Source organism: Crocuta crocuta, unplaced genomic scaffold (assembly GCF_008692635.1).
Source record: "Crocuta crocuta isolate KB4526 unplaced genomic scaffold, BGI_CrCroc_1.0 scaffold409, whole genome shotgun sequence".
In the NCBI taxonomy this organism is placed as follows: domain Eukaryota; kingdom Metazoa; phylum Chordata; class Mammalia; order Carnivora; family Hyaenidae; genus Crocuta; species Crocuta crocuta.
This window is the reverse complement of record NW_027528006.1, coordinates 1,840,900-1,868,082: the sequence shown is the minus strand read 5'-3', so window position 1 is coordinate 1,868,082 and position 27,183 is coordinate 1,840,900. Positions and strand designations below refer to the sequence as shown.

The window sequence follows — 27,183 nt, the reverse complement described above, 5'->3', positions numbered from 1 at the left end:
ATACAAAATTAGGTTACCATTACAAAAGCAATGGTAGTGTGGTAGTATGAAGATCAAATTACAAACTCTTTATTATTTTGTTTATCTAGATGACTTTTCAGTGTTCCTCCTCTGCCTCTATGACTGGATAAGTCTTTTCAAGACTAGGAGGAATCTGATCATATTAGAAAGCTGGTAGTATGGAAACTATTTTCATTTTTTTAATGTTTTACTTATTATTCTTGAGGGGTGAGGGGCAGAGAGAGAGGGAGACACAGAATCCTAAGCAGGCTCCAGGCTCTAAGCTGTCAGTGCAGAGCCCAGTGGGGGGCTTGAACTCACAAACTGTGAGATGACCTGAACCAAAGTAGGATGGTTAACCAACTGAGATACCCAGGCGCCCCTGGAAACTATTAAAAAACATAGGTATGAAGAGTAAAAATGTGGGAAATGTAGTTGTAGATGATGTGGGGAAATGGGACATAGACCAAAGTGGAGAAATTTTCTTTGAATCATACATGTGATATATTCAGCTCACACAGACTGAAGAAAAAGAAGGAAAGGCAAATTTAGGAAAATAGAAGGGGGAAAAAAGTCCTGAATCTTCAAATTATGCTTTATTGGAGCCTTTTTTTTCCTGAAATAAAAGTTAATTGTCAATTCTAAATCCAACACATTCCATAGTTTTTAGTTAAACCATGGAAACTAGAAGAGAATTTTAATTCCTAGTTCAGGCCCTTGGCTTCTTTAAAATATTACTCTCAAAGGAGCTTTCAAACATAGTACATTTTCCTTAAGGGATATAAGCATTAGTCCTCAAGATGGAGGTTGCTAGGAGGAAGTTATCTTCCATTAGAATATTACATAATTCTGGACCATGCATTTTAATAGGATAAATTGGTAAATTATCAGTTTCCTACACTACTCAATCCCAAGGGAGGCTCAAAATACCATACTATAACTTGCCAACACAAATGTCTCTAATGTTTGATCTACAGCAAACATAAGCTCTATTATCTCAGAATTTATCTGTTAGGAAACCAAAAAAAAAAAAAAACAAACAAACTCATTTTTTCCCAGAAAATGATTAAATCCTCTTTTTAACGTATGTTTTTCAAAAGATATGAACAACACGTATGTTCACACAATTCTACTATACAGTAAATTACAATGTATTTATCCACAATGAGAAGATTCCCTCCAAAATCAGTTCTATGGAAAAACTGCTAAGTAAACAGCACATAAAGAAATGGATTCAAACAAATATTCCTAAATCTCACTTACTTTACAATAGTCACTGACACATATAGATGATACAAGGAGCTTAGGGACCATTTTAAGTCAAAATATCAAATTATTTTTAATATAATACCAAACATTTTAATTCCTTGGAAAGTGGCAATACTTGTACTTGAACATCTACTAAATGCCTTCTCAATCAGAAAATCCAAGACCATTTCTCATTTTTGAAAAAAAATATATTTTCCATATACCTTCCTTAATATCTCTCACACCTTTTCCTTTCTGTTATTATCCATGTTGTACCCATGTGCTTGAAATGTCTGTTTTCTCCTATCTCCACCGCCCAAATCCCACCTCTCCTCAAACTCCAGCTCAAATACAACCTCCCTCCATTAACTCTCTATAACTTTTCAGCTTGAAGTAATCACTCTGTTCCATTAACCCTAACGTCCATTATCAGAAAAGCACCTTCAATATGCATAAGATTATCTGACATTATATATGTTATTAAAGTAATATATAAATGCTTCATCCTTCAAGTCTCCCATCCCTTTTAGGCTATAAGGCCCCAGAGATCAAGATTTATGTCTAGTTTTTCTTTGAATGTATTTTAGTGCCTAGTACATGGTTGTACTAGTTATAACCCAATACTTTCAAGTTGAATAAGTTTTGATAAGTGTAATCTTCTTTAACCACCACATAGAAAAAAAAAAAAAACCATGATGTGAAATCAATTCCAGTTGTCATATAATTATTCAATACACTAACTTTCAATAGTAAAACTTTAAACAAAATGTTCCACTTTAAACAACAGTTAAACATTAAGACTGTTTATGAGACTGGCATAGCTTCTGTTCTGAATTATCACTGATACAAATGAGTCAAGATGGGACAGAACCTGCTATTGTTATATTCAAGGATTTTCTTCTTGCAAAGCCACTAAATCTAACTTAGAAGATAATGTATTTTTCCCTAGCTGGTTTAAAATTCATAATCCATGTAAGAAAAACGTTCATGCCAAGTAAGTGTTAAAAATTCTTTTGTTAAAATCTACATTTTAAAATGGAATGCTTTTTCTCCTGATTTCAAAAGTGTCATGAGGAAATGGGAAGGGAAAGAAAGGGAGAAACAATGTTGTGGAATATAAATTATTCAACACTGCAACTATCTGTTTAAATTAGTTTGCAACTGGAATGCACTTGACCAGTCATAAAACACCATAGAACTGAGAATAGCTTAGGCTTGTGCCTCAAACTAAATGTGAGCATATCCTACCTGTCTACTGTGCAAAGACAAAGGCTGCCTTAATTATTGGTATATCTGTGCAGAAGGTGCTAGAAGTTATTTTATTATACTCATTTACAAAATTCTGGGTTTCTTAGATAGTGTTATTTTTAACATCAGGATAATGAACTTCAAAAGCTAGAAATAACAGACAGTAAAATCTTCCTCAAGCCTCAGTGAGCCTAGCTAGCCAGAGGGTGTTTTCAGAGGATATTTCTGAGCAGTAATTGTACTGATAGTAAATATATTATCAACCCAATTTGGATCAAAAGAACTGAATTCCATCAAGTAATTAAAAATGAGTTAAGAACTTAAGTCAAAATAACAGACTAGAATAAGTAAATTTATTTTGTCTGAAAGTAACTACTTTTGGTCTGTGTGTTTGGAAAAGAAAGTTGTCCTGTTAAACAACTCAGAAATACAAATGGTGTCATAAAAATTAAAGACAATTATTATGTAAAAGATCAGATTTTCTTTCATTGGAAAGACTCGCAGCTTCTGCTATGTTCTTTAAGAATCTGGTTACTAAAAGATTGTTCTCATTATCTTTTCAACAAAGCTTTGTTTTACAATAGTTTTTACGGAAAATTACAAAGACAGTGAGTTTCCACATACTTTACAACTCAGTTTCCCTTATTTTTTACATCATATGTTAGTCATTAGTGATGAGCTGTTGTTAACAGAACATTAACTAAAGTCTATACTTTATTTAGTTGTCGCTATTTTTACCCAGTGTCCTTTTTCTGTTCCAGTATCCTATCCAGGATACCATATTACACTTCAGTTGTCACGTCTCAGGTTCTATGGGTGGAGAGTTAGACAATTCTTGGTGCTGATGACCTTGACACTTTTAAAGAGTATGGGTCAGGTGTTTTGTAAAATGGTCTCAAAACTGAGATTTGCCTGAGATTTTTCTCATGACTAGACTGCGGGTATGGTTTTGGGGGCAGAAAAGCACAAAGACAGAGACCACGTGATGTCAAGAGTACATAATTAGCAACATGACTTATCAACGCTAATCTGGATCACCTAGCTGTGGGAGTATTTGTCAGGGTTCTCAACAGCAAAGTTAGTCCTACTGTCACTCTTTCTTTAAAAGAAGTCACTAATAAATGGGCATTTATAGTACACTTCCTTGAGAGTTGAGTATCTACATGAGTCATTTAGAATTCTTTGACATGAGAGATTTGTTTACTCTCCATTTATTAATTCAGCTGTTTATTTACATCAGTATGGATTCATGGATACTTACTTTATATTTTGGGTTATAATTCAATACTCTTTTTTATTTAGTTGCTTAATTTGTTCCATCTTTGGCCACAGGGAGCTCTTTAGGTTATCTTTTCAAATTCCACCCAAGCATCCCTCGTCATAAGTAGCTTTTTCAAGTAACACAATTCTTTGCCTATATCAGTAGCACAAATGGAGGGTTAGAGGTGATAAAGAAATGTGTGTCTTCAAATAAAGTTGTCTATAGCTACAATCAACTGATAAGGCATTCTAAAATAGACACCTAAACAACTATCACAAACTTGACCTTATGCTCTCTACAAAAAAGATACAGCAGAATCATTCTAGTACTTTTTATTTCTCACAATTTCAAGTATGAATATATATATTCCCCCATGTTATTTCCATTATTTATTTTCACATTTTAAGTGATTTTTTTCTTTTAATGTTTAAGGCAAAATAATATTTTTCTCTGATGAAACAACAGAGACATTTAAATGATAAATTAAAATCTTTCAGGCATTGGAATAAGCTTTCCTTGAAATAGTTATGCTTTAAATTTTAATATTAAAATGCTAACTTTCAGAAACATCTGGGTAACTCAGTCAGTTAAGCTACTGACTCTTGATTTCAGCTCAGTTCATGATCTCACAGTTCATGAGAACAAATCCCACATCAGGCTCTGCACTAACAGTGCTGAGTCTGCTTAGGATTCTCTCTCTCCCTTTCTCTCTCCCCCTCCCCCACTTGAGCTGTCTCTCTTTCAAACTAAATAAACATTTTAAAAAATATTAATTTTTGCTGACTTTTAGTCTATACATATACATATATAATATACATATACACATATACACTAACTCTTTGGGTTAAATACACAAAAATTTGGGGGGTGCCTTGGTGACTCAGCCAGTTGAGCATCCAACTTTGACTAAGGTCATGATCTCACAGTTTGTGAGTTTGAACCCCACCAAGCCTGCTTCAGATCTTCTGTCTCCCTCTCTATACCTCCCCCACTCTCTCTCTCTCTCTCAAAAAAGAAACATTTAATAAATAGTCAAAATTTTTAAGTATCTCCAATTAGAATTTAATCATTTAAAACTATTTTATGAGGAGTACTTAGAGGCCTATATATTTTAAGTGCCACATCACTGTCTGTGGAGGCAATTATTAAACTGTTTGATAAAAGGATAATGAATAAAAAGAGGGAAACACACATTCTCCAAAAAAAAAACAACATACTTCTTCAGTGAATATCTTTTATCTACATAATGTATCATGTTTGTTCATAATTTTATGTTAAGCTTACATTGTGAACTCTAACAAAGTTTTGTAATAATGAAATAGAAAATACATATTTTGTCACTAAAAACAGAACTAAGAGTAATGCATTTTTATTAGCTATCACTTAACTTTGGTGTCCTCTATCTCCGGAATTAATTTAACATTAAGTATATTTTTAGTTATTACACATAAATCAGAAAATGATGTTACAAGTTGACAAGATTTTTCAATATCATGAAAACTAAATATTTTGTTAATATACTTTCAATACAATGAAAAATAATTGTGGGATTTAAAATAAGAAAGTACAGAAAGAATGCATTTTCAATAAGAGCTGCATGGATATAAAACCATCTAACTATATGTTGAATGCAGGTGGCACAAAACTTCAGAATTCCCAAGCAATCACTTCTTGAAAAATATAAATAAGTGGCAACAGAATTTCCTGGAAAATATGATTCAATACTCATTCTGGACCTGTTACTCTCAGTACTACTCTGAATTTCATAAGCTCTATCTTGGGAGAGACCGACTGCCACATACTTCCAATAATTTACAGCACCCGTCTAATACCAAGTCTGATACTAGCTTTGCTCAAGATTTAGATGCAGCATGAAATCAACTCTTGTCCCTTAAGATATCTTAAGCCAGTCAGGTCCTCTCTCTCGCTGTATTAGCCACCACGTTATGTCTATTACCTATTCATTCAAACCTTTCATGGCTGCTCCTTTCCTACACACCCTGGGTCCCCTGGCAGATCACCTAGAGCGCTCATTCTCTGGGCCACTGAGTCACTGGTGATCCTTCATTCCAACACACCCTCCAGCCCCATGTGGACAGAGGCTACAGTCTGAATGCTCTCTTTATACAAAGATATGCTGAACTGCTAAGAGAAAAATCGCACAGCTGTGCCAAGGATGGCACTGCAAACGTATGTTCTTCATCCTCAGCCCCATTTGTTATACTTGACTGTACCTTTTGACTTTTCCCTGGATCATCCCAAAGTATTAAATCAGCTTTACCTTCAGGAAGAGCCAAATAAGCCTAATATGATTTAAGGGTCATCTCTGTACAGCTCCCATCACATACCTGCATTAAGTAATTTGCTCACTTCTTCAATTGTGAAATGTCTTTTGTATCATTAGTTATTAAAGCATCAATTAAAAAAATAGGATGAAGTCGCTTCAACATGCATACACTCAAGACTAAATATCATTAATAATCGTAGGTGCCAAATATTTTTATGTTTTAATGGGAAAGAGGCTCAAGAGCAAAAACAGTAAAATGCTGTAGGAAAAGGCTGGTAAGCAGACCACAGATTATTCATACTTCGCAACTTTGCCTACATGTAGCCCAGTTTCTCCCTAATTGGATCAAGACAAATAGGGAGTTCTTCACTGCAGTTGTGTGTATGCTTCCCTACTTTACATAATTTACAAAGTATGTGTGTGCGTATGTTGAGTATTCTGACATGGCTGGATTTTATACAGAGATTTATCTCCAGATTTCTTTCTCGAAGGATCACTTTATTTCAAATGTTTACATCCTATCACTTAGCTTTTCCAGTATGATCTCCTTTGTCATCCTAAGTATGTGATATTGTCTATGAGATCTTTAGGAAAACAATCAGATTTTTTAAAATGTTTACTTATTTTTGAGAGAGAGAGAAAGTGTGCACACAAACAGAAGAGGGGCAGAGAGGGGGATGGGTACAAAGGATCCAAAGCAGGCTCTGTGCTAACAGCAGAGAGTCCAATGCAGGGCTCAAATTCATGAATTGTGAGATCATGACCTGAGCTGAAGTTGGTTGTTCAACTGACTGAGCCCCCCAGGTGCCCCCAATAAGATTGTTAATATGCATCTTATCATTACATGAAGAGTACTAGGAGTATAAATCGCTCTAGAAACACACACACATATAAAAGCAAATCTATATATACTTATATAGTTGTGGTTTCTTTAAATCCTTATTTTTTTATTGAGACAGAGAGAGAGAGAGAATGAGAGAAAGGAGAGAGAGCACATGCATGAGCAGGGAGGGACAGAGGGACAGGGAGAGAAAATCCCAAGTAGGCTCAGCCCTGTCAGCTCAGAGCCCCACTCCGGGCTCAGTCTCACAAACCATCAGATCATGACTTGAGATGAAATCAAGAGTGGGACATTTAACTGACTGAGCCACACAGGCACCTTATAGTTTTATTTATCAATCAGATACATTGTGTCACATGCATTAGACATTGAAAATTAAAATAAAATAAAATAAACTATAATTGTCCATATTTTGATCTGCAGATTTCTCTACAGGGAAATCAGAATAAAACTTTTACCATGCTTAAAGTAAGATGTGGTTGTGGCATAGCATTCAGGCTACTTAGGTAAATAGTAAGGGAGGAGACAAAACTAAAAGAGGTAAAGGACATAAATGCTCTGGAGAAAATTTTAGAAAACAGAGGAAAGAAGAGAATGGCTAAAATAACCAGGAAATGTATGCAGGCTCAAGATAATGGAATATAAATTATAAATAAATTCCAAGAGAATGCAAAGGAATGATCATTTATGTGTCAAACGATTTGTGGGAAATCTAAGCCTTGAATAGGGATATATTCAAATATAATCATGCCAGAGGAAAAATGGGCAAAGGTTGTGAAGATGCATTAAAGAAAAAACAAATATACAGTGTGATCCTTGAGACATACTTTAACTATTTTTTTACTTTAGTTATTAATTTTAACTATTTTTAACTATAATCCACCATCTGTCTATCTATCATCAGCCTATCTATCTTATTTATCCCACTAATAGTGGCAGGAAATCATTCAAAACATTATCAGCCATTGCTTCTTTGCAAGTGTCATGAGTCAGGTTTTTCACTCTATCCTCACCCACACCTAAAACCTCCCTAAGTCCTATTTGTCTTTGAATTCTAAATTCAACTGTCACATTTTCATGGAAGTTTTTCTTAACCCCCTGGATTAGATTAAGCTCCTAGCTCTATCCTGCAATATATTACCCGGTGGTCTTCCTTTGTTAACAGTGATCATCTCTCATTAGTCATTTAATGCATGTCTTTCACCCAAGATTATAAACTCGCAAGGAGGAGTAAAGTCTGACTTTTCAGTGCTCTATCCTGGGTCTAGCTTAGTGGCTGGTACATACTGTGATTAGTAAATCAGTGAATTGAAGTGCATAGCTGTGAAGTTTTGGAGAATTTCTCAGAGCCCTTCCTCTTGAATTCCATTACAAACTGTGTGTCTCTGGTTTATCATCTCTGGTTTAACTCTGTAATCCAGCACTGTTTCTCTGCCTAACTCCAAAGTATAGATAACCAAAGCTGTCTATTTAGCTTTTAATTTTGGTTCATTCCTTAGACATAACAAATTGTTGAAAAAACATGCTAAAGTAGAGACACATGAAAGACAATTGAATGCATGTTAAAAAAAAAAAAGGCAAAATGTAGTAGGAACAATTAGGTGTTGGTTTGGAAAACAGACGTGGGGGGCGCCTGGGTGGCTTAGTCGGTTAAGCGTCCGACTTTCGCTTAGGTCATGATCTCGCGGTTCGTGGGTTCGAGCCCCGCGTCGGGCTCTGTGCTGACTGCCAGCTCAGAGCCTGGAGCCTATTTCAGAGTCTGTATCTCCCTCTCTCTCTGACCCTCCCCTGTTCACGCTGTCTTTCTCTCTCTCTCTCTGTCCTAGAAATAAATAAAAGTATTAAAAAAAAAAAAAGAAAACAGACGTGGAACCAAACTAGAAGCCAATGGATGGATCACAAAAGAAAAATAAGAGAGGAAATGGACCTGAGCCTTGGTAGTGACAGTGAAGAGGTGACAGACTTAGGAAACATTTAAAAGGCAGAATAAGTAAGTCATGGTAAGTGTGGTGTGGTATGTGTGTGTGTGTGTGTGTGAGTGATTGAATGTGTGTGTGCACATGCACTTGTGTACATCTATGCATCACAGGTTGAATGCCAGGGAAGAACAAGTAGAAGCCTAAAGGAATAATGAGATTTAATGTTAAGTACCGTCATTAATCACTCAATCCTTGAGGAAACATAAGCTGGAGAGCACATTTGGCCATCAGGTCAGAGGTGACATAATGGACCAAAGAGGTAGTTGGACATGTACGCTGATGATAACGAATATGGCTGGGGCTAGAAGAGGCAGTGATACTTCAAGACATGGTATCTTGTCTTGATTTCTAAGGAGAAAATGTACAGTGAGGAGAGACGAGGCCTTGAAGCTAGATTTTGAGAACCAATAATATTTAAGCAATAATCAGAGTAGTGAAGGGTCAGCAAAGTCAAAAAGGAGTGTCAAATGGCATTCACGGTTCAAATTAAAATCTGAAAAGTGTTTACTAGATTTAGAAACAAGGAGATTAAATGACATTTATAAGATTTATTGTTTGGTTGTCTGTTTGTTTTCTGTTTTGGGGGGTTCTCCCTCCCTCCAGGTTCTGTTCAAATGGAAAGCCAAGTAATGCAGGGTTTAGGAGTAATGATAAGCAAGGGAGTGAGAATGAATGCAATTGCCTCTTTCTGAAAGTCAGTAAAGGTAAAAAATGATTTATGAAAGTATCAAAAATAACTGAGAGTCAAAGGTTTCATTTTGGTTTATTTAAGTGTTTTCAGCATGTTTCTTATAGAAAAAGAATTTAAACTTACCTAAGTTAAACAAAGTAAGTGATGAAATACACTTTTGAATTATCCATTATTAGTGGAAGTTCTGATTTTTAAGACTGGATCATCACTTACTGCATTTTTTCAAGAATTTTAAACAAATAGGTTTAAACAAATAATTTTAAACAAATAGGTTGCAGCAGAATTTTCCTTAATTCTTCAGTATCTCTGCTTATGTTTCATTCTGTTTGGGATTTAGTTTCTTCAGATTATTTCTATAGTTTCACAGTCCCAATAAGGAAAGGGGGGTTATGAAACAACTGTTTTTGGGTGCAGTGATTCCATTAAGTGGAATATCTTGGTATCACACCTGGAGAAACCAGGGGGAATGATCTCAGAGGTACAACAGGACTGTAGTTTTAGGGAAATTTCTTAGCCATCTGCCACATAAAACTTTACACGTTGTTTCCTGCCTTTCTTAGCTTCCTGGGTTTTTTTTTTTTTTTCAGTAGATTCAAAGTCTAATAATAACTCTCTTAAAATTTCTCAAGCAATTGTAATTCATTATTATTCGAATGAATTCCAATTTATAAGCTATCCGATATGTAATATTTATATGGTTGTAGATGCAACCAAACAGCAAACGTTGACCTTTTTTGTGTAATAGCTGTATCTTTTATCAATAATATCTGTAGCTAAAGTTTTATAGTTTCTTTCTATTCCCATACACCTCCTGATACCTTCATTATGAGTTTGGTTCTCCATTGCTATTTTCATTTTAATAGTCTGTTCATTTGGTACATAAGCACTATCATTTAAAAGAATACAAAAAGAACATAATGAAAGGAAATTAGAAGTATTTTTAGTAAATAGAATTGTTTTTACTAGTTCTTATGTTTTCTGGAATACTAAACTTAAGTAGAGCCAAAAAAAAAAAAAAGAAAAAAGTCTTTATAGTTCTGTTTGTTTTAGTTACCCACCTGGATAAGGGTATTTTAATTTCAAGATTTACCCTTAACTCTTTAATGTCAAATATTTATCTTTTTATAAAAAGAAGCAAGCATTTGGAATAACTTGGTTTTTACACATAGAATGCAATCCCACATGGTGAACTAGAAGCGAGCTTTCAGAAAAATGCAGCCAATATTTTGCTAATGGGGTGCTATTTCCCCTTCAAGACTATCACCTAAATAACTAAGCTTCTTATAGCCAGGAAAAGAATACATAAATTCTGACACTACATTTTTTAAAAAGTCAGAGAAAAAGACTGAGTCAACTAGGTCAGGAAATGACTAAATTCCTCTGGGACAAGTGGTTGAGATCCTGGGCTCTGAGCCAGATCCCTGGGTTCAAATCCAAGCTTCTCTACTTAGAAACTATCTGACCACCTACCCACTGCATAATCTGGTTTTCTAGACTGTAATATGACACAATTAATAAGTGTTGTAGGGTTGCTCAAAGGATTCAGGCAGATAATAAAGACACTAAAGCAGTGGCTGGCACTTAGAGTTTAGCAGATAACCCTGCATTTTGACTCTGTAGAATAAACCACTGGCTATTGCTTGTTCTTTGCACGACCAGTTAAAACATTTCAATGGTAATTCTTTCCCCCACTAACTTAACGTAAAAGTAACTGTGATAGAAAATGTTTAAAATCTTGATTTATTGTGGACATTTAAATCTACATAATAGCATGCTTTTCAAAGAAACAATGGACACTATTTCCAGGCACACAGACTGCATATTTTGTGAACTTCATTCAAACTCAGATAAAGTAGAACCACTCATGTCTATTTATTGATGATGAAAAGAATTTGAGGCTGTGAGAATGATCACCTTGTTTAAATACTTGATAAGAGAAATAAAATATATAAAACTACAAAAATATATATTTTTTTAAAAAATCACATTTAGTGAAATTATGTTTCTAAGAAGGAATTTTATTTTCAAATACCATTAGCTTCTAAATATCACCTTACATGGTTATATTTCTTAGTCATTAAATGTTTACAGCAATGTGTTTCTGGTATCTGTCGCACTGATTTAAAAATACATTTTGGTCATTACTATCTCTTGCTGTTTGCCTGCAGTGAGCTCTCACATAATTAGGGCTGAATACACTGCACTTTTAAAATTAAACCAAGCCTCTGGGAAAGAATCATGGAAATAGATGGTTAAAGGACACCCAGGCAATTAACAAGCATGATAAAGTTAAAAATTGAAGATAGGAAAGTAGGTTAAGAGCTTTTCTCTCCCTTTCCAACATGATGTGTTGATACAGAAGGAATATACATTAGGTTTATTTTACGTAGAAAAAGGATATAGAGGCAGTCTGCAGTTTAGTCAATAGGTAAATCCCTTTGCTATCTTCCAATGGATTTTTCTACCTTTTAAGCACACAATTCCGAAATAATTCTTGACTTGATTGGCTTTACAACAAACCTGAAAATACTTTATGCTTTCTAGAATCATAACAGAGTAATGATAGACTAATAAAGATTTAAAGGTTAAAAATCTGAGATAATATTACCCCAGCAATTAGTGTTTTTTACCAAATAAAATTACATGCAAAAGTACTATTTGTGATGGTTTGCAACAAACCTCTCAGAAATAAATAAAAATTATAAAATTTAGCTGATAATTAAATATTATAGAATCAATGCATCATGATTTTTCTCTAATGACATATCATTTTGTACAATTTCCCTACTGGCATTCTTTCCCTCCATTAAAGTCAATCCTTATGTGGTCATGATCTCCTAGTTTGTGGGTTCGAGCCCCACATCGGGCTCTGTGCTGACAACTTACCTCTTTTCCTTTTTTCCTTTTCATTGTAAAATAAACAGGTAGAGAAAATAGTGACTTATTATAAATCAAATGTCCTTGAAATCACCACCCAGGACAAGAAATTGAACTTCATCACCACTGCCCCAGAAAGCCCTTCCATGTGTATGACCCCAATCATAGCCCCCTCGCACCCTCAGAAATAACAGTTCTGCTGGCTTTCATAGTAATTGCTTCCTTGAATTTCTTGAGTTTCATCACAACTATGCATCCCTAAATTGCATAGTTTGTTCTGCCTCAAACCTCCACTTTCCCTTCCATCCCATTCTTTTCTTTACTATCTACCTGCTGAAGAAACTGGGTGACAGGCCCATGAATTCTCCAACACTGGATTTTGCTAATTACATGCTCAAGTACAAGTTCAGCATGTTCTTCCACCCTTTATATTTCCTGAAATGTGGCATCTGGACCCAGAGGTCCTATGAGATTCAGATTCCATTCCATTGGCAAAACTATAGGTGGTGTATGTTCCTTTATCAAGAAAATGCAATATCTGGCTCTGCTCTTGTTATTAGTGGCCACTGATGCTCAACATCTAGATCCATGAATTGAATGAGGATGGTAAAGTGGCAATTTTCTAATAATATCCTTACCTTTTCATGTATTAACTCAAACAATTTTATAAAGATACTCTTTTCATCCTCGGCTATTTGATTACATATTGGTTCAGATAATATAGGAAAAGCAGGGTAAATGCTTGATTTCTTCCCTTTTATTTACCCAAGTTTCAAGGTAAGAAATTGTGCCTCTATGAGTTTCAGAGGTTAAGCATCTTTTGTATCATTATGAACTCAAACATCTGTTCAGTTTGAATCTGTTGAAATTCTCACCCTTTTTGAAGCTCATCTTGGCTTTTTCATGTTGATTCCTGACTTTTTTTTATATTACCCTGGTAGTCTTTGATAATTTCCTTACTATCTGGTCTGTCAAGTTGTTTCAGGCCCTTAAAAGGTACTTCTTGCCCCAGACCTGGGATCAGCGACCTTTTCTCTTGAAATTACTGCAGACCTCTTGCCATTGGACTGTGTGAGTCCCACCCCAGTTCTGACTGCTTTTCCAGCAAATACCTGTTGGGTATGGGGGAGGTCTGCCTATTCTCTGGTTTATCAAATGACCTTGATTTTCATTACTTCTTTCTTTCAACCTACATGGAAGTTCAAAAACCACATCTTGCAATTGGTAAAAGCCTGTCCCAGTCTATTTTTTAGATTCATGGGGATAATTTTGCTCTAAATGTTGTCCATGTGTTTTGCTTTTGCTATCTATCTGCTCTATTTTTTATGCCCAAAAACTAAGCTACCACTATATTCTAAGACTCAAGTTGCCTTTCCTTTTAAAAGTTATGTCAACTTCAATTTTCTTGTATCAAGAGCTATGGTATCCTTTCCATTAACATTACACAAGGATCAATTTAATAGTGCTGATTCAGAACAGTTGGGGCTGGCATTTTTTTAAGTTTGATGAACACAGTAAAAGAATCTACTTACCACAGAGTCAAAGTTCAAAATTAATCCTCTTTCAAAACACAGACTCAATATTTTATTAACTATACCTACAGACAGTTCTACTTTCTAATCCTTGCACAATAGGACTTGACATGTATTCTCTTATACCAAGGCAACACAATTTGGTAAAAGAAAAAAATAAAAACATGATACATAAAAAACTAATGTCATTCTTTCTTAATGTCATTGCCCAAAGAGATATATTTTCAGCTCTATTCTGATGAAAATAGCATTGATTCCAAAGGCAATGACACTTAAATACTATTGATGGGGCTTATAAAACAAGAATCATCCCAAGATATCCACAAATATATTCCCAAGTCTTTAAACTACATAAAAACAAACATTACAATAAACAGAATTAATGCAAGTATGGATAAATATTATTTTAAATAGCTCCAACTTTTCTCAACAAATGTTTCTGTGTCTTAGGTTAGGCTATCTGTACTGCATTAAAATACTCCATGTTTTTGGTAGGAAATATAGGGAAAAGATGATCTCATTGAAAGTTGTGTATAAAAACCAAGATTGAGCATAATGTTGCTAAAATTTCTTCATTCACTCATACTCACTGAATGCTTACTTTTGCCATACAAGGATCCAGCCTTAGAAATACAGTACTTTATAAAAGGGGTTATAGTTAAGCCCCTAAGCGAGGTTTAATTACAGATTAGGAAAGATAATAATCCAATTAGATAAACACAACATTTAGTATAATAAATTGTAATAACTTCTGTGAAGAAAAGACATGGTAGAGATATGGGGAATAACTGATAAGCAGGGGTTTCAGACAGGGTTGAAATTTTACTCAGGTTATATCTGTTTAAATTTTTTTTAATGTTTATTTTTAGGAGACAGACAGAGTGAGAGAGAGCATGGAACGCAAGCAGGGAAGGGGCAGAGAGAGAGGGAGACAAAGAATCCGAAGCAGGCTCCAGGCTCCAAGCTGTCAACACAGAGTTCCAAGCTGTCAACACAGAGCCCAATGCGGGCTTGAACCCATGAACTTTGAGATCATGACCTGAGCTGAAGTTGGACACTTAACCGACTGAGCCAACCAGGCACCCCAGGTTATTTCTGTTTATATCTTTCTCCTATCATGAAAAGTATTGTAGGGATCATCCTACTTGCAAACATGTCATAATTTTTCTGCAGGATAATTTACTAGCCTATAAATTTTCAAGAACTTTTTATAAGGGTCAAATAGACCTTCAGAAAGGCTACAACAAGTCAGAGTCCCCAGACTGCCACATTGGAAAGCTCTGCCCCATGGCAACAGGATTAAATAATTCACTAATATTTTTCTAGGAACTCTAGTTTCACTTGGTTTTATCTTTTATACATTTTAAATTATTTGGATTTAATTTTACTGCAAACTGATGAGAATGGGTTTTATTCAACTATTTTAGTTGATTAAGACTACTTATACTTTAATATATGGATTTGAATTTTTTTTCAATTTTTTTTCAAATCTCAAATTTGGGCAGTTTATATTTTTGGCTATAAAGCTGGTGATTCTTTTTCTATTATATGTCCTCAATCATGGTTGTTCATACATAAAGTGCTCAAAACACTTAACTAACGGAGCCACCCAGGCACTCCTCCATCAGCTTTTTAAAGCAGGTAAACATCATCTGCAAAAAATCACCTAGTGTCCTCTCATCCCAAATGTTTCCAGTTATAACTCTGTACCTATTGCACAGACTGACCTATCAAGAACAAACATCTATTCAATCCCTGCTGACCAGGTATCTAGCCTCAGAACTAAACTACTTGGTTGACAGGGAATTCTCTTCCTCTTGAAACAAATCTTTCTAGCCACAGTTTTAATTCTTCAATGGCTTGTCCAAATAGAACTCTGTCTCTAGCTATCTTCTACCCATTGTTTTTAGTATCCTATTTCTGTGTAAAAATATTAGATAGTTCAGGAAGTCTTAAGCTGGAGTCCAGAAATAAATGTGCTTGCAGGGAACCACAAACATCCTGAAATCACAGATAAAATTTTGTGCATATAGACACTTTTCTAGGAAGAAGATTCACAGCTTTCTTTTGATTCTTGTTCTATGACCCTAATAGCCTGAGAATCACTAAATGGACAGGAATGAATGATTAGCTTAATCAATAATTACAGCTTGCAGAATTCTTGCATTATTTATATTGTTAAGTACATATACAGCCATAACTAGGTGATTTCAGCATGTACCTCTGCTGTTTTATAAGCCAAAAAATTACATCTGAATCCCAGACAATATATCTGTCTCTTACCTTCAACCTAATTAACTCACATGCTTATTCAAAACAAATACCAGTTTATTGCTCAGAACAAAGAACCTTTCTAAAAATAATTATTTAAATAACTAATAACTCCTCTATAGAAAAAATAAGTACTCATTTTCCTTGTAAGTACTACTAATATAACACTCAATATACATTTTCTCAGCTTCTACTCACATCTCTCAACTAAGATTGCATAATTTTAATGAGGTATGTTATCTTAAAAAAAAACAAGGCTAACATAATCTGCAAGGGTAATAAGTGACATCTGCTAAAAATGATGTAAAAAAACATTAAAAATCATTCTTTTAAATTTGCAATCTTTTTTAAATTATAGTTCCAAATAACCATTTTTCATAGACTATTAAATTTGACAATAAAAAAATGAAAGAATTCAGCAAGTTATGAATCATCTTATTTGGCTCCTATATAACATTTAACTGATTTGAAATAAGATATCAAATGGTGTAACTATGCCATTTCCTAATGACAATAAAAATTAACAGGAAGGAGTACATGCAACTCAATGCCATCAGAATTTTCCCTAAAAGCTGTTCAAAATGTTCAATACAATAGCATTCTACACCAACTTAGAAGATACTAATGGCATCTTCTAAATCAGAAAGTTTTACAGACAGAGGATGCATTAGAAGTTTTCCAATGCTAATTGCCTCACCAGCAAAACTGTTTCATATACCACACACAAAACTTGCCATTGTACATCAGGGTTTCTGCTGTCCAGACTTCCAAGATAAAAAGAAATCAGAACAGCCTACTGCTTATATGGTCTTGTCTTCACAGACACATTTGCTTTAAAGAATTCTGAAGACTGTCAAGTATGTATGAAGAGAGTATTTCCTTTTCTCAAATAGTTCACATTCCTTAATTCTGTCTCAATTTTACTTTCACAATAATAGCTAACAATTACATAGCATTAAGTGCAGAGTGTAATTTCTAAGCACTACGTATCTAGGCATTATAATTTTTTTATATTTTTAATGTTTTATTTAGTTTTGAGAGAGAAAGAAAGAGACAGCATGAGCAGGGGAGGGTCAGAGTGAGAGGGAGACACAGAATCAGAAGCAGCCTCCAGGCTCTGAGCTAGCTGTCAGCACACAGCCTGATGCAGGGATCGAACCCACGAACCGTGAGATCATGACCTGAGCCAAAGTCGGACGCTTAACCGACTGAGCCACCACCCAGGCGTCCCTAAAAATATTTGTATCAACATAAAATATGTATCACTCCAACAACCTGATAAGATACATATATCATTTTCCTCATTTTATAATTGAAAAAACTAAAGTCCAGAATTTTGGAGACTATTACATTATCATTTAGTTTACAGTAATTTTCCAACTTATTGATATGTAAATATCTCTTTGAAACATTTTTGCCTTTTTTTCCTGACTCAGTGGTGTTCTGAAGCTTCTGTGTTAGGACCTTTTGTGGGGTGTTTTTCTTTCCTGATGTTGAGCACTCTCAGAAAAGACATTTCACTTCCTGTTATCTGGAAATTTTTGTTTAAAATATCTCTGTTAATTCCATATGTCCATTTTCACACTTGTTCTCATTTTGAAACTGTTTTTTATAGATTTTGACCTTATGAATTATCCTTTATTACATGTTTTATTCTTTTTTTCTTTTTGCCCTAATTCTGAGAGGTTTCCAAAACTTTATGTGCCAACTTCTTACATGTGAGCACTTTTTTAAAAAATTGTCTAGGTGTCTTTTCATAGCATATTGTTTTTATCGTATAGATAAAATATCTTCCTGAAGATATGATTTATAGACTACTTTTGTAATAATGTAATTTTCCCTTAACCAAATGCGTCTCTGTTCTCTTAACTTTCTTTTGCTGTTTGATTTAGTCATTCTCTTTTATGATGGAGACTTTTCTCCAAAGACTCATAATGCTTTGCTTAAAGATCATATTAGATGATAGAACAGCAACCTATAATTACAGTTTCTATGTACATATATTAGGCTTTTTGAAAAATCCTTAGATAATGACTAAGAATTTTTACTAGAAGGTCTTGAAATGTCCCACATTGGATGTATTTTTTCTCCAGTGTTCTGCCTGGGGAGAACTGACCTGGCTCCAAGGATTCTAATGTTAAGCCTGAAAGTTCTGTATTCACTACGAAGCCCCTTATTAATCCTCCTCGTTTCAGTCTGGCTTTCCTAGAAACTGCTTCTTAACGGGTACCTCATGTCCTAAGCACCTCGGGGGCTCAGTGGTGAAGAATTGTGGAATTTCTCCATTAGCTTTCTATTTTCCAAAATGTTTTTGAGATCTCTGGTTCTCTGTTTTCTCCTCTTTCTTCTATCTATCTATGTATCTGTGTGTTTTCTCATATTATTTTGGAATGGTTTCAAGAGGTAGGAAGAATAAATGATTAGGTGTAATCCATAATGTATCCTTGCAGGTTAGGAGAATGACTTCTACTAGCAGCTTGCTTCCTTTTAGGTAAAAGAGTTGGAGTAACAGAATTAAGATTCAGAAGAGCTGAATTCCTGGCCCAGTTCTTACTATCTATGTCACCATGTTCATGCTGCTTAATGTTCCTGCAGTTTCATTTAGTCATCTGTACACTGGGCAGGGAAATATAATGGCTGTGACATGTCATTGCAGGTGGCAGCAGGGAGTGGATGCTAGGTGTTGCTATACATAAAGGAAGAGCTTTCTTTAACTGGATTTACTAACTGTCAGATTAAATGTGTGCACATACTGGTTGCAGACTAATTCTTTGTCCATTCATTCAATAATATTTGTTAAAAGTCCGTATGTTGACCCAGTGATTTCAATTCTAAGATAAACGAAAATATATCTCTGCACAAGAAACTGTACAAGAATGTCCATATCAGCAGTAGTCATAATGGCCGAGAGGTAGAAACAATGCAGATGTGCATCAACTGATGAATGGATAAACAAATCTGGTATAGCCATACAACAGAACAGCATTCCGCAAAAAAAGAAATACTGAAACATGCTATAACATGGACGAGACTTGAAAATATGCTAACTGAAAGAAGCCAATAACAAAAGACTACACATTATATCATTTCATTGATATGGAAATGTCCAGAAAAAAACAATCTCTGGAGGCAGAAAGTAGACTGCTGGCTCCTTACAGCAATGGGGGAAGGAAAAGAGGGAGATAGAAATGCGTCCTAATGGGTATGGGTTCCTACATGGAGTGAGAAAATTTCTCAAATTAATTTGGGTAATGGTTGTACAACTCTGTGAATATACTAGAAAAAAAATCAATCACGTTCTTTAAATGAGTGAATTATACTGTAACTGAATTATAGCTCAAAAAAAGCTGTTAAAAATAAAGCATCTAAGAAAATCTAAGCAGGAAAACAATCTCTTATGTGTACTTTTATGGCATTAGAAATATAAAATTGAGAAATATAGATGAGGTCATGGAACTCATATTCTAGTGGAGGGACATAAATAAAATATAACTACAAGTTCCAATGAAAGAAGAGACCCAGATAGAGAACTAAATAGCAGGGTGGAAGCTGAGGGTGATCACAAGGATTAAGCAGAAATCCAAATGACAAGGAGAAACTAGGTGTGATGCAGAATGACAGAAAGTAAAAAAAAAAAAAAAAAAAAAAAAAATTTTAGGGAGGGGGTTTAAAAATTTCACATCAAAATGTCTGTGGCAGGAGAGAACTCAGCTTACTGTAGGGGCTAAAAATTTACCAGGTGGCCAGAAAACAGCGAGGGAGTAAGTTGTGGGCGAGGAGGTTGCATAGATAAACTGAAATTATTCAAGATCTTGTAGCTCCTCTTGTAGCTCAAATATATTATAAGAGTAATGAGAAGCCTCTAAAGGGTTTTAAGTAGCATAATATTATTGGACATTAAATAATATTATTTGCTTTTTAAGATCACTCTTGCTACTCTATGATGAATATAGTTTTGACTTTCTGTCCTGAATCTGCTTGTGCACATATAAATAGAAATATCAACAACACTGATAAACCTACATCACTCATAATTTTAAAAAGTGTCTCTGGGCGCCTGGGTGGCTCAGTTGGAGGAGCATCCGACTCGATCTCCACTAAGGTCATGATCTCGTGGTTTGTGGATGGAACCCTGTATCAGGCTCTGCACTGACACCACAGAGCCTGCTTGAGATCCTCTCTCTCTCTCTCTCTCTCTCTGCCCTTCCCCCAATCACACACTCACTGTCTCCCTCTCTCAAAACAAATTTTTTAAAATGTCTCAACCAGTAGCCGTATTAATTAGTAAAGTCAATATGTATAGAATCTCTAAAATGTTCACTGCCTGGACTGTCCAAAATATAATGAAGAGTAATATATAAAGATGTTCACTGTAGCACTATTTAACCTGAAAGTACAAAATCTGTAAATAGTTGCTAATTCTGGATATGTGTAATTAGCCTGGCTTTAGAATTGTAGCTAATGTCTTAAAAATAAAAACAGGTCAATATAAATAAGATGGTCCAATTATAAATCCAGGACATGTATCAGTTTGCTACTTTGCTTTAACCAAGTGGTCAGTTACTATGTGAAATGGCTGAAGAATATTATGGGGAAATTAACTAATCAACTTGAAAAGGGTCATTCATTTTTGTCATTCAAACTTGGGTGAAATGTGTCAGATAAATGTTCAAGTAAAAAATAATCAACATCAATATATATGCTTATGTGCATATAATTGTATATAGATGTCCCTTGAGTAGTTTTATCCGCATGCACAATACACACACACCACAGAATTAACCGGCAGGAAGATTTATTTTGCAATACCACAGATAATTCCAGGATGCATCAGAGAGCATCACCATATTCCCTTGATTTTTTTTTTAAATAATGGTGAGTTGTATATCAAGATGCCTTCATAAAGAAAATTATTTGTAGAAGAAAAGTATTTAGTCTAAGTAAAAATAGTCTTTTTTCCTAGTTTATGCAGATTTTTTCTTCATTATCACCACCTCTGCTGCTTACTTGTAGTTTGTTACCTCTTTATACAAAATTATAAAATGAAAATTTGTTACAGACTCTGAAAACATTCAGCACTCTTCACTGTGGTGCTACAGTCTGCCATAATTTGTATCTTCATGACAAGAAACGATATTTGAAAGTCTTTACCCTTAACCGATCACTTACTTGTCTCTAAGTAATGAAGTGAATTATCTGCTACAGAACAGAATTACACTTTGAATGGCAAAATGTTCACACGAGCATCACATCAGATATATTTTGCTTGACTCTTACTCACTTTGGGATGTAGGTTCATTGAATAATGAAGAATGAATAATTACAAATGCTACTTAAATTGCTTTTTGGTGTTGGTCTTGTTTTAGTTTGTGGTTTCTGACCAAGTAGATATAGTTTATTTAAATTTTGTTAAATAAGCTTTTGATAATGAGTAATATATTATTCCAATACATTTAAAATTCTTGCATTACTCATCAATATTCAAGTTCATAAATACAAGTTGACATAATTAAGTGTGAATTGGTAAAAACACATGTGCCCAAAGATTATCAATCTATACTAAGTCCCAAAAGTAGGTTTAAAGGGAAAGTTGCTCAGAAAAAAAAAAAAAAACCATCTTGTAACATTTTAATAGTATAATCTCACACTAATATTGGGGTACCTGGGTGGCTCAGTTGGTTAATCATCTAACTTCAGCTCAGGTCATGATCTTCCAGTCGGTGAGTTCGAGCCCTACATCGGGCTCTGTGCTGACAGCTCAGAGCCTGGAGCCTGCTTCAGATTCTGTGTCTTCCTCTCTCTCTGCCCCTCCCCCACTCATGCTCCTTCTCTCTCTCCCTCTCGCAAAAATAAACAAAAAATTTAAAAAGTAATAATAATATCACACAAATATCTATCAAATGCAATTAAATAGTGAAACACCAAATAAAAGTTAAAGTTTTGCAATTTAAATAGATACTAAGAAAAAGTAATGTAATAAATTGATATTTTCAAATCATTTCACTTTAATTGGGCCTAAGAGTTGGTAGAGTCACTAGGAAAAACTTAATTGAATAGGTAAGATATAAAAAGTTTCACCTAACAGAGAAAATAAATAAATTCCTATGGCTAATTTTGGCTGTGTTGATATGGAAAACAAATAAAAGGAGCATTGCTGGGAGCGTACAGATCACATGTAGCACAAAGATAACCTAACGGTAGGCTAATTAGTCCTTAAACCCCAGAAGGTTGAATTGTTTTTTTCTTAAGAAGCTCCTGGAAACAAAGGTCTCTCTCCGACTTACTGTGTAATATGGGTGAAGCCTCCCTTCACTAATGAATGCGTCAGTGACCTCTGACATCACTACTCTTGTGGCTGCAACACGAAGCAGAGATGGGAGGCCAGACATGGCAATATCTTCAGGAAGTGACTCCCATCTCTAGAGTCCTTGTGTCCTTATGACACAATAAGCTTCTCGTACAGTTGTTCATACTAATTGATGAAAAGCAGTGGAAGAGGTAACAAGCCAAGATATTAAACCTCCTCCCTTACCAGAGGCAAGATGTTGGCTGACAATATATATAAAATGGGAACATCATCTATAAAAGCACCCTGTATATAAGTGTGATCCAGGAAAATAATGTCAGAAACCCTGAAATCGCAAACAGTCTGGTGATAAATTCTTCCAAGGTAAATTACTCAGATAATAAAAACCATCCAGAAAAGTCCTCTATTCCTTTAATCCATTTGAATGATTATACCATAACTATGGATTAGCTGTGAAAGCATAAGGCTAGGCCAGTGTCACTTTTTTATTAAATACACAGAAAGTAAAATTTTAGCTAATAAATATATAATCAATGTTAGTAATCTCAAAAAAATCACATTTAACCTCCTAATTAGATATTTGTTTTTGTGTGTGTGGTACACATGAAACTCAATAAGACTGAGACCATGTCCTTACTACTCAAAGACCAGTATAATTTTACTTTTTTTCTTTTTGATTTTTTAAGTTTATTTATTTATCTTAAAAGCAAGAGAGAGAAGTGAGAGAAGATGCATGCACAAGTGGGGGAGGAGCAGGGAGAGAGGGAAGAGAGAATTTCAAGCAGGCCTGATGCAGCAGGGCTCAAAGTCACAGATGGCGAGATCATGACCTGAGCAGAGATCAAGACTCTGCCACCATGTAACTGACTAAGCCACCCAGGTGCCCCTACTTTTACTTTTTAACTAACTATATTTTCCCTAGTTTGCATGATTATATACCATGGTATAGACAAAAGCATAAGATTTTTTTTAATAAACTCTCTAGCTCCCACTCAGTTATTTCTAAAAACAAACAAACAAAAAACAACCAAAAACAAAAACAAGAAAACAAACAAACAAAAAAACAAGTCTTACAAGACTAAAATCAAAGGCTATGTTCCTTCTGGAGGCTCTCGGGGAGAGTCCACTCCTTGCCGTTCCTAGCTTTCAGACACTGAATGCATTCCTTGATTCCTGGGACATCACTGCGATCTTTGCTTCCATCAGCACATCTCCGTTTCTTCCACCCGGTTATTTCTAACAGTTTTGGTAGTATTTGACTCTTCTTTAGTCCCTGAAGGTTTCTAACATCATCCTCTCCTGAGAAAGAAGGGAAATACAGAGCCTCTGCCCTACTTACACCAGAGATAGGAGAAAACTTCGTGCCAGACAGCAATAGCTCTCTTGGGCAGGTGAGAGAAGCACCTAGTTGGCTCTGCAGGAGTCTCAGTGGAAGTAAAGCCCGGGAAGTGGAAAAGGCCCTTGCCTCAAAAGTCATCATGCAAAGGGATACTAGATCACCAGCACAGTGGTAAAGTACTGGCCTGTCGAGGAGTGGCAGGCTCCCCTACGTTCAGCAGGATGGGGTGACCTAAGAGCAGAAGGAATAAACTCCTTGGCCATGCAAAAGCTTATGAAAGCATCAAGTTAAAAAAAAAAAAAAAAAAACTCTATTTCCAGTATCTCCCAACCTTCCATGGAAATTGATTCTTAAGTGTGACTTTCTCAGTCACTAATTATTAGTGAACATCAGTTTGGCATTGTAGGAATCATAGCAAAGCCCTAGCCTTAAAGTGTCTCCTTTGGCAAAGAGCCTGGGGTGAACAGATCAGAACCATAACATTTCTACTGTTAAGAGTTTCCCCAAATTTCTTTTCCTTTAGGAAAAGAGTACTGCCAGAATTTTGTCTTCCTTTTTTCTGCTTTTTCAATTATATTATACTGACATGGTTTTGAGAAATCTCATTAAGGTCATATAAAAATATTAATGAAATAATAAGATTTAAAAGTCTTCACATAGGCAAATAAGTATTTACATCATGACTTCCTTAGCTTTTTGTTTTAGAAAGCTGGTATATATTATAATTATGAGTTTTAAAATCTATCTTTTCATATATCTTCCAGCTAAAAACCTAAACTTTGTAATTCTTTCATTTATGTCTGTCATTTCCTTCTTCCAGTTATGCAAGAGAAAATCCAGTATTGCAAACTACTCCACAGTGGAGTTTGTTTAAAGTATTATCTCACTTTTTAATCATTTGTCATTTATTTGAAATGCACAGTAAAAGTAAACCATCATCTGATCTCAATTTATTTCTTACTTAGTAACTTTTTTGTTGATTCTAAAGAGATATTTTGTCTTAGATGATTTGCCGGAGAAAATGTGGAGAATCTTTAATTTCATGAATTTCATTCATTCAAAAGGTTTTGGCACACTATTTCAATTCCTGAAAGGTGGCACTATGTTTTTATCCAGTAAGTGGTAAAAGTTTAATTACGTGCCATGTGCAACCATTTTGAAAAGTGTAGCCCCGTTTTACACTATTCAAGAAGTAAAAATATCATAAGTAATCAAAAGGCATCACTCCATTGAGGTAAAATTAAATAAAGTGTAGCATTTTATTTGTATGTGAGCAGTGAACCACATATATTGCTGGAAACACCATGCTTACTTTTGTTACTAAGACTGAAGCTGTTTCCATGTGAAGTTTTTCTCATGAAAGAAAAAAAAAAGGTACTAGGTTGCAACATATTTCCATGGAGGACTGAGGGAGAGATAGTATTCTACATTTGATTTTAACCTTTAAAATTTTAAAGAACATGACACTCTAATGTGCCTTAAAACAAGGTGATTTATAAGTTTATCTTCCTGATGGAGGAACCGTGGTTGATTATTTAGATTCTTTTAAATGTAAACATTCTTTCAGTCCAACTCTTCATTTGCTATACACTATAAATGCCATTACATTCTGTAAGTCCCCCTTTGGACTTTGTTACATGTTTTTGAAAATAAGAACCCTAAAATGACACACTTCCTAAAATCCATTCACTCTATGCATAAATAACAGAGGCTTCTGATTTCTGAGGCAATATTTAAATTTCAAACAAGGAGAAGACAGTCACTCCCAGGCTTTGTGTGGCAGGAGTTTGGGATTTCCAAAGCTAATGTGATTCAGAACTGTGGACAGCTCCTACTGAGGCTTGGAGTTGATGGCAATTTCCCTTAAATGTAACTCAAAGTAATGCTGCTTTTTATTGCTATCTTTGTTTGCTGTTTAATCGACACCTATTAAAATGGCTTAATTTGCACATATACTCTTTTCACTGATTCTTTTTTTTTCTAAAAGAGTTCAGATAAATAAATAAATAATGAATGCCACCGTGAGTTTTAGAATTTAAACGGAAAGCCCAACCTTATTCCCAGAGCTGCTGCGTGTACGCACGCTAATAAGAGGATCTACTTCACGACCTTCATTTGATAATCCCTAAACATGCTTATAGCCGAGTAAATACTTGGGAGACAAATAAGATCGGGAAACGTCTTAATTTTAATTCTCCGAAGCAGTTTCCCTGACAGCTGACAGCTCTTCTCCTGCCCTTGTTTCTCAGGTGGGGAACGGGGAAGAGATTTCCGAAACAGACTTGTAGTCAAGGTCAAGAAAGGGTGTCTCTCGGTTTCAGGAAGGGGGCTCTGGAAACGCCCCCTGTCTCTGTTTCTGGAACTCGAAGCTTCCTGCCACGCTGCTGCCCAACCTGGCAGCGCCTGCTCCGCTGAAATCTCAAGCCAGGGACTATCCAAGCGCACACTGGCCTTCCCGAGTCTGCCAGCCACTATTCCGAAGAAATGCACTGAGGATGCCCAGTGCCTATAGGCAGATGAAAAACAGATTAACATTCCCCAGGGGTGAGAGCGGCTGGAACAGCTAGGACTTGTGAGTCACTGTCTCCGCTTGCCCCATCCTCTCCTCGAGCCCAGGAGCGCCTTTTTCCCCTCTGGGAAGGACCCACTTCTGGGGGATCAGCGCGAGGATGGGTGTCACCCCAAAGACGACTTTCTGGCCGCTTCCTTACACTCCCAGCTCCGAAGTAAAAGTTTATTGTTTGGGTTTTGTGTGTGTGTTGTTGTTGTTTTTGTTTTTTTTTGTTTTTTTTTTTTTTTGGCACAACTTAGCATCCTTCCATCTGGGGGCGGGGGAGGTGTCACCGTGGACTTCCTCCCCGATGTGTCCCCCAAAGTTCACGAGGCAAAGGAAGCGAAACCTCCCTGGGATTCCCGGNGTCCCGGGGCGCCCCCTCCCAGGCGCGGGGAAGCTTGTTAGAGGGCGCGCCCGGAAGGGAGGGTGGGGCGGCGGCAGGGAGTCCTCACCTGAAATCGCTGTAAGGGTGGATAATCCAGAAGCCTGCAGTTTTAACCCTTTCCTGCTCCTTTTCCACCGCCTTCTGGCTCCCGAACATGCGGAGGGAGAATTTGTTGACCCCGGGCTGCAGCATGGAGGTGAACTGCCTCTGCATGAAGCCGTACTGCCGCCGGGGGCCCTCGGCGTCCTCGAAGCCCCCGGCCGACTCCTCGCCGCCGCCGCCGCCGCCGTCCACCTTGAAGCACACCGAGTTGCCGTGCTCCTTCGCGCCGGCCCCGCCGCCCCCCGGCGGGGGGCCCAGGGG

The 27,183-nt window shown here is 35.9% G+C and overlaps 1 protein-coding gene across 1 annotated transcript in view; it reads right to left on the bottom strand.

The window, feature by feature from the left end:
* HCN1 (hyperpolarization activated cyclic nucleotide gated potassium channel 1) overlaps positions 1–27,183 on the bottom strand; it is a gene marked incomplete at its 5' end in the record, with an annotated part of 379,261 nt that extends 352,078 nt beyond the window's left edge. The window contains one exon of the mRNA XM_077752889.1: positions 26,888–27,183. Within this exon, the coding sequence (XP_077609015.1) occupies positions 26,888–27,183 (296 nt within the window). The remainder of the gene's footprint in view (positions 1–26,887) is intronic.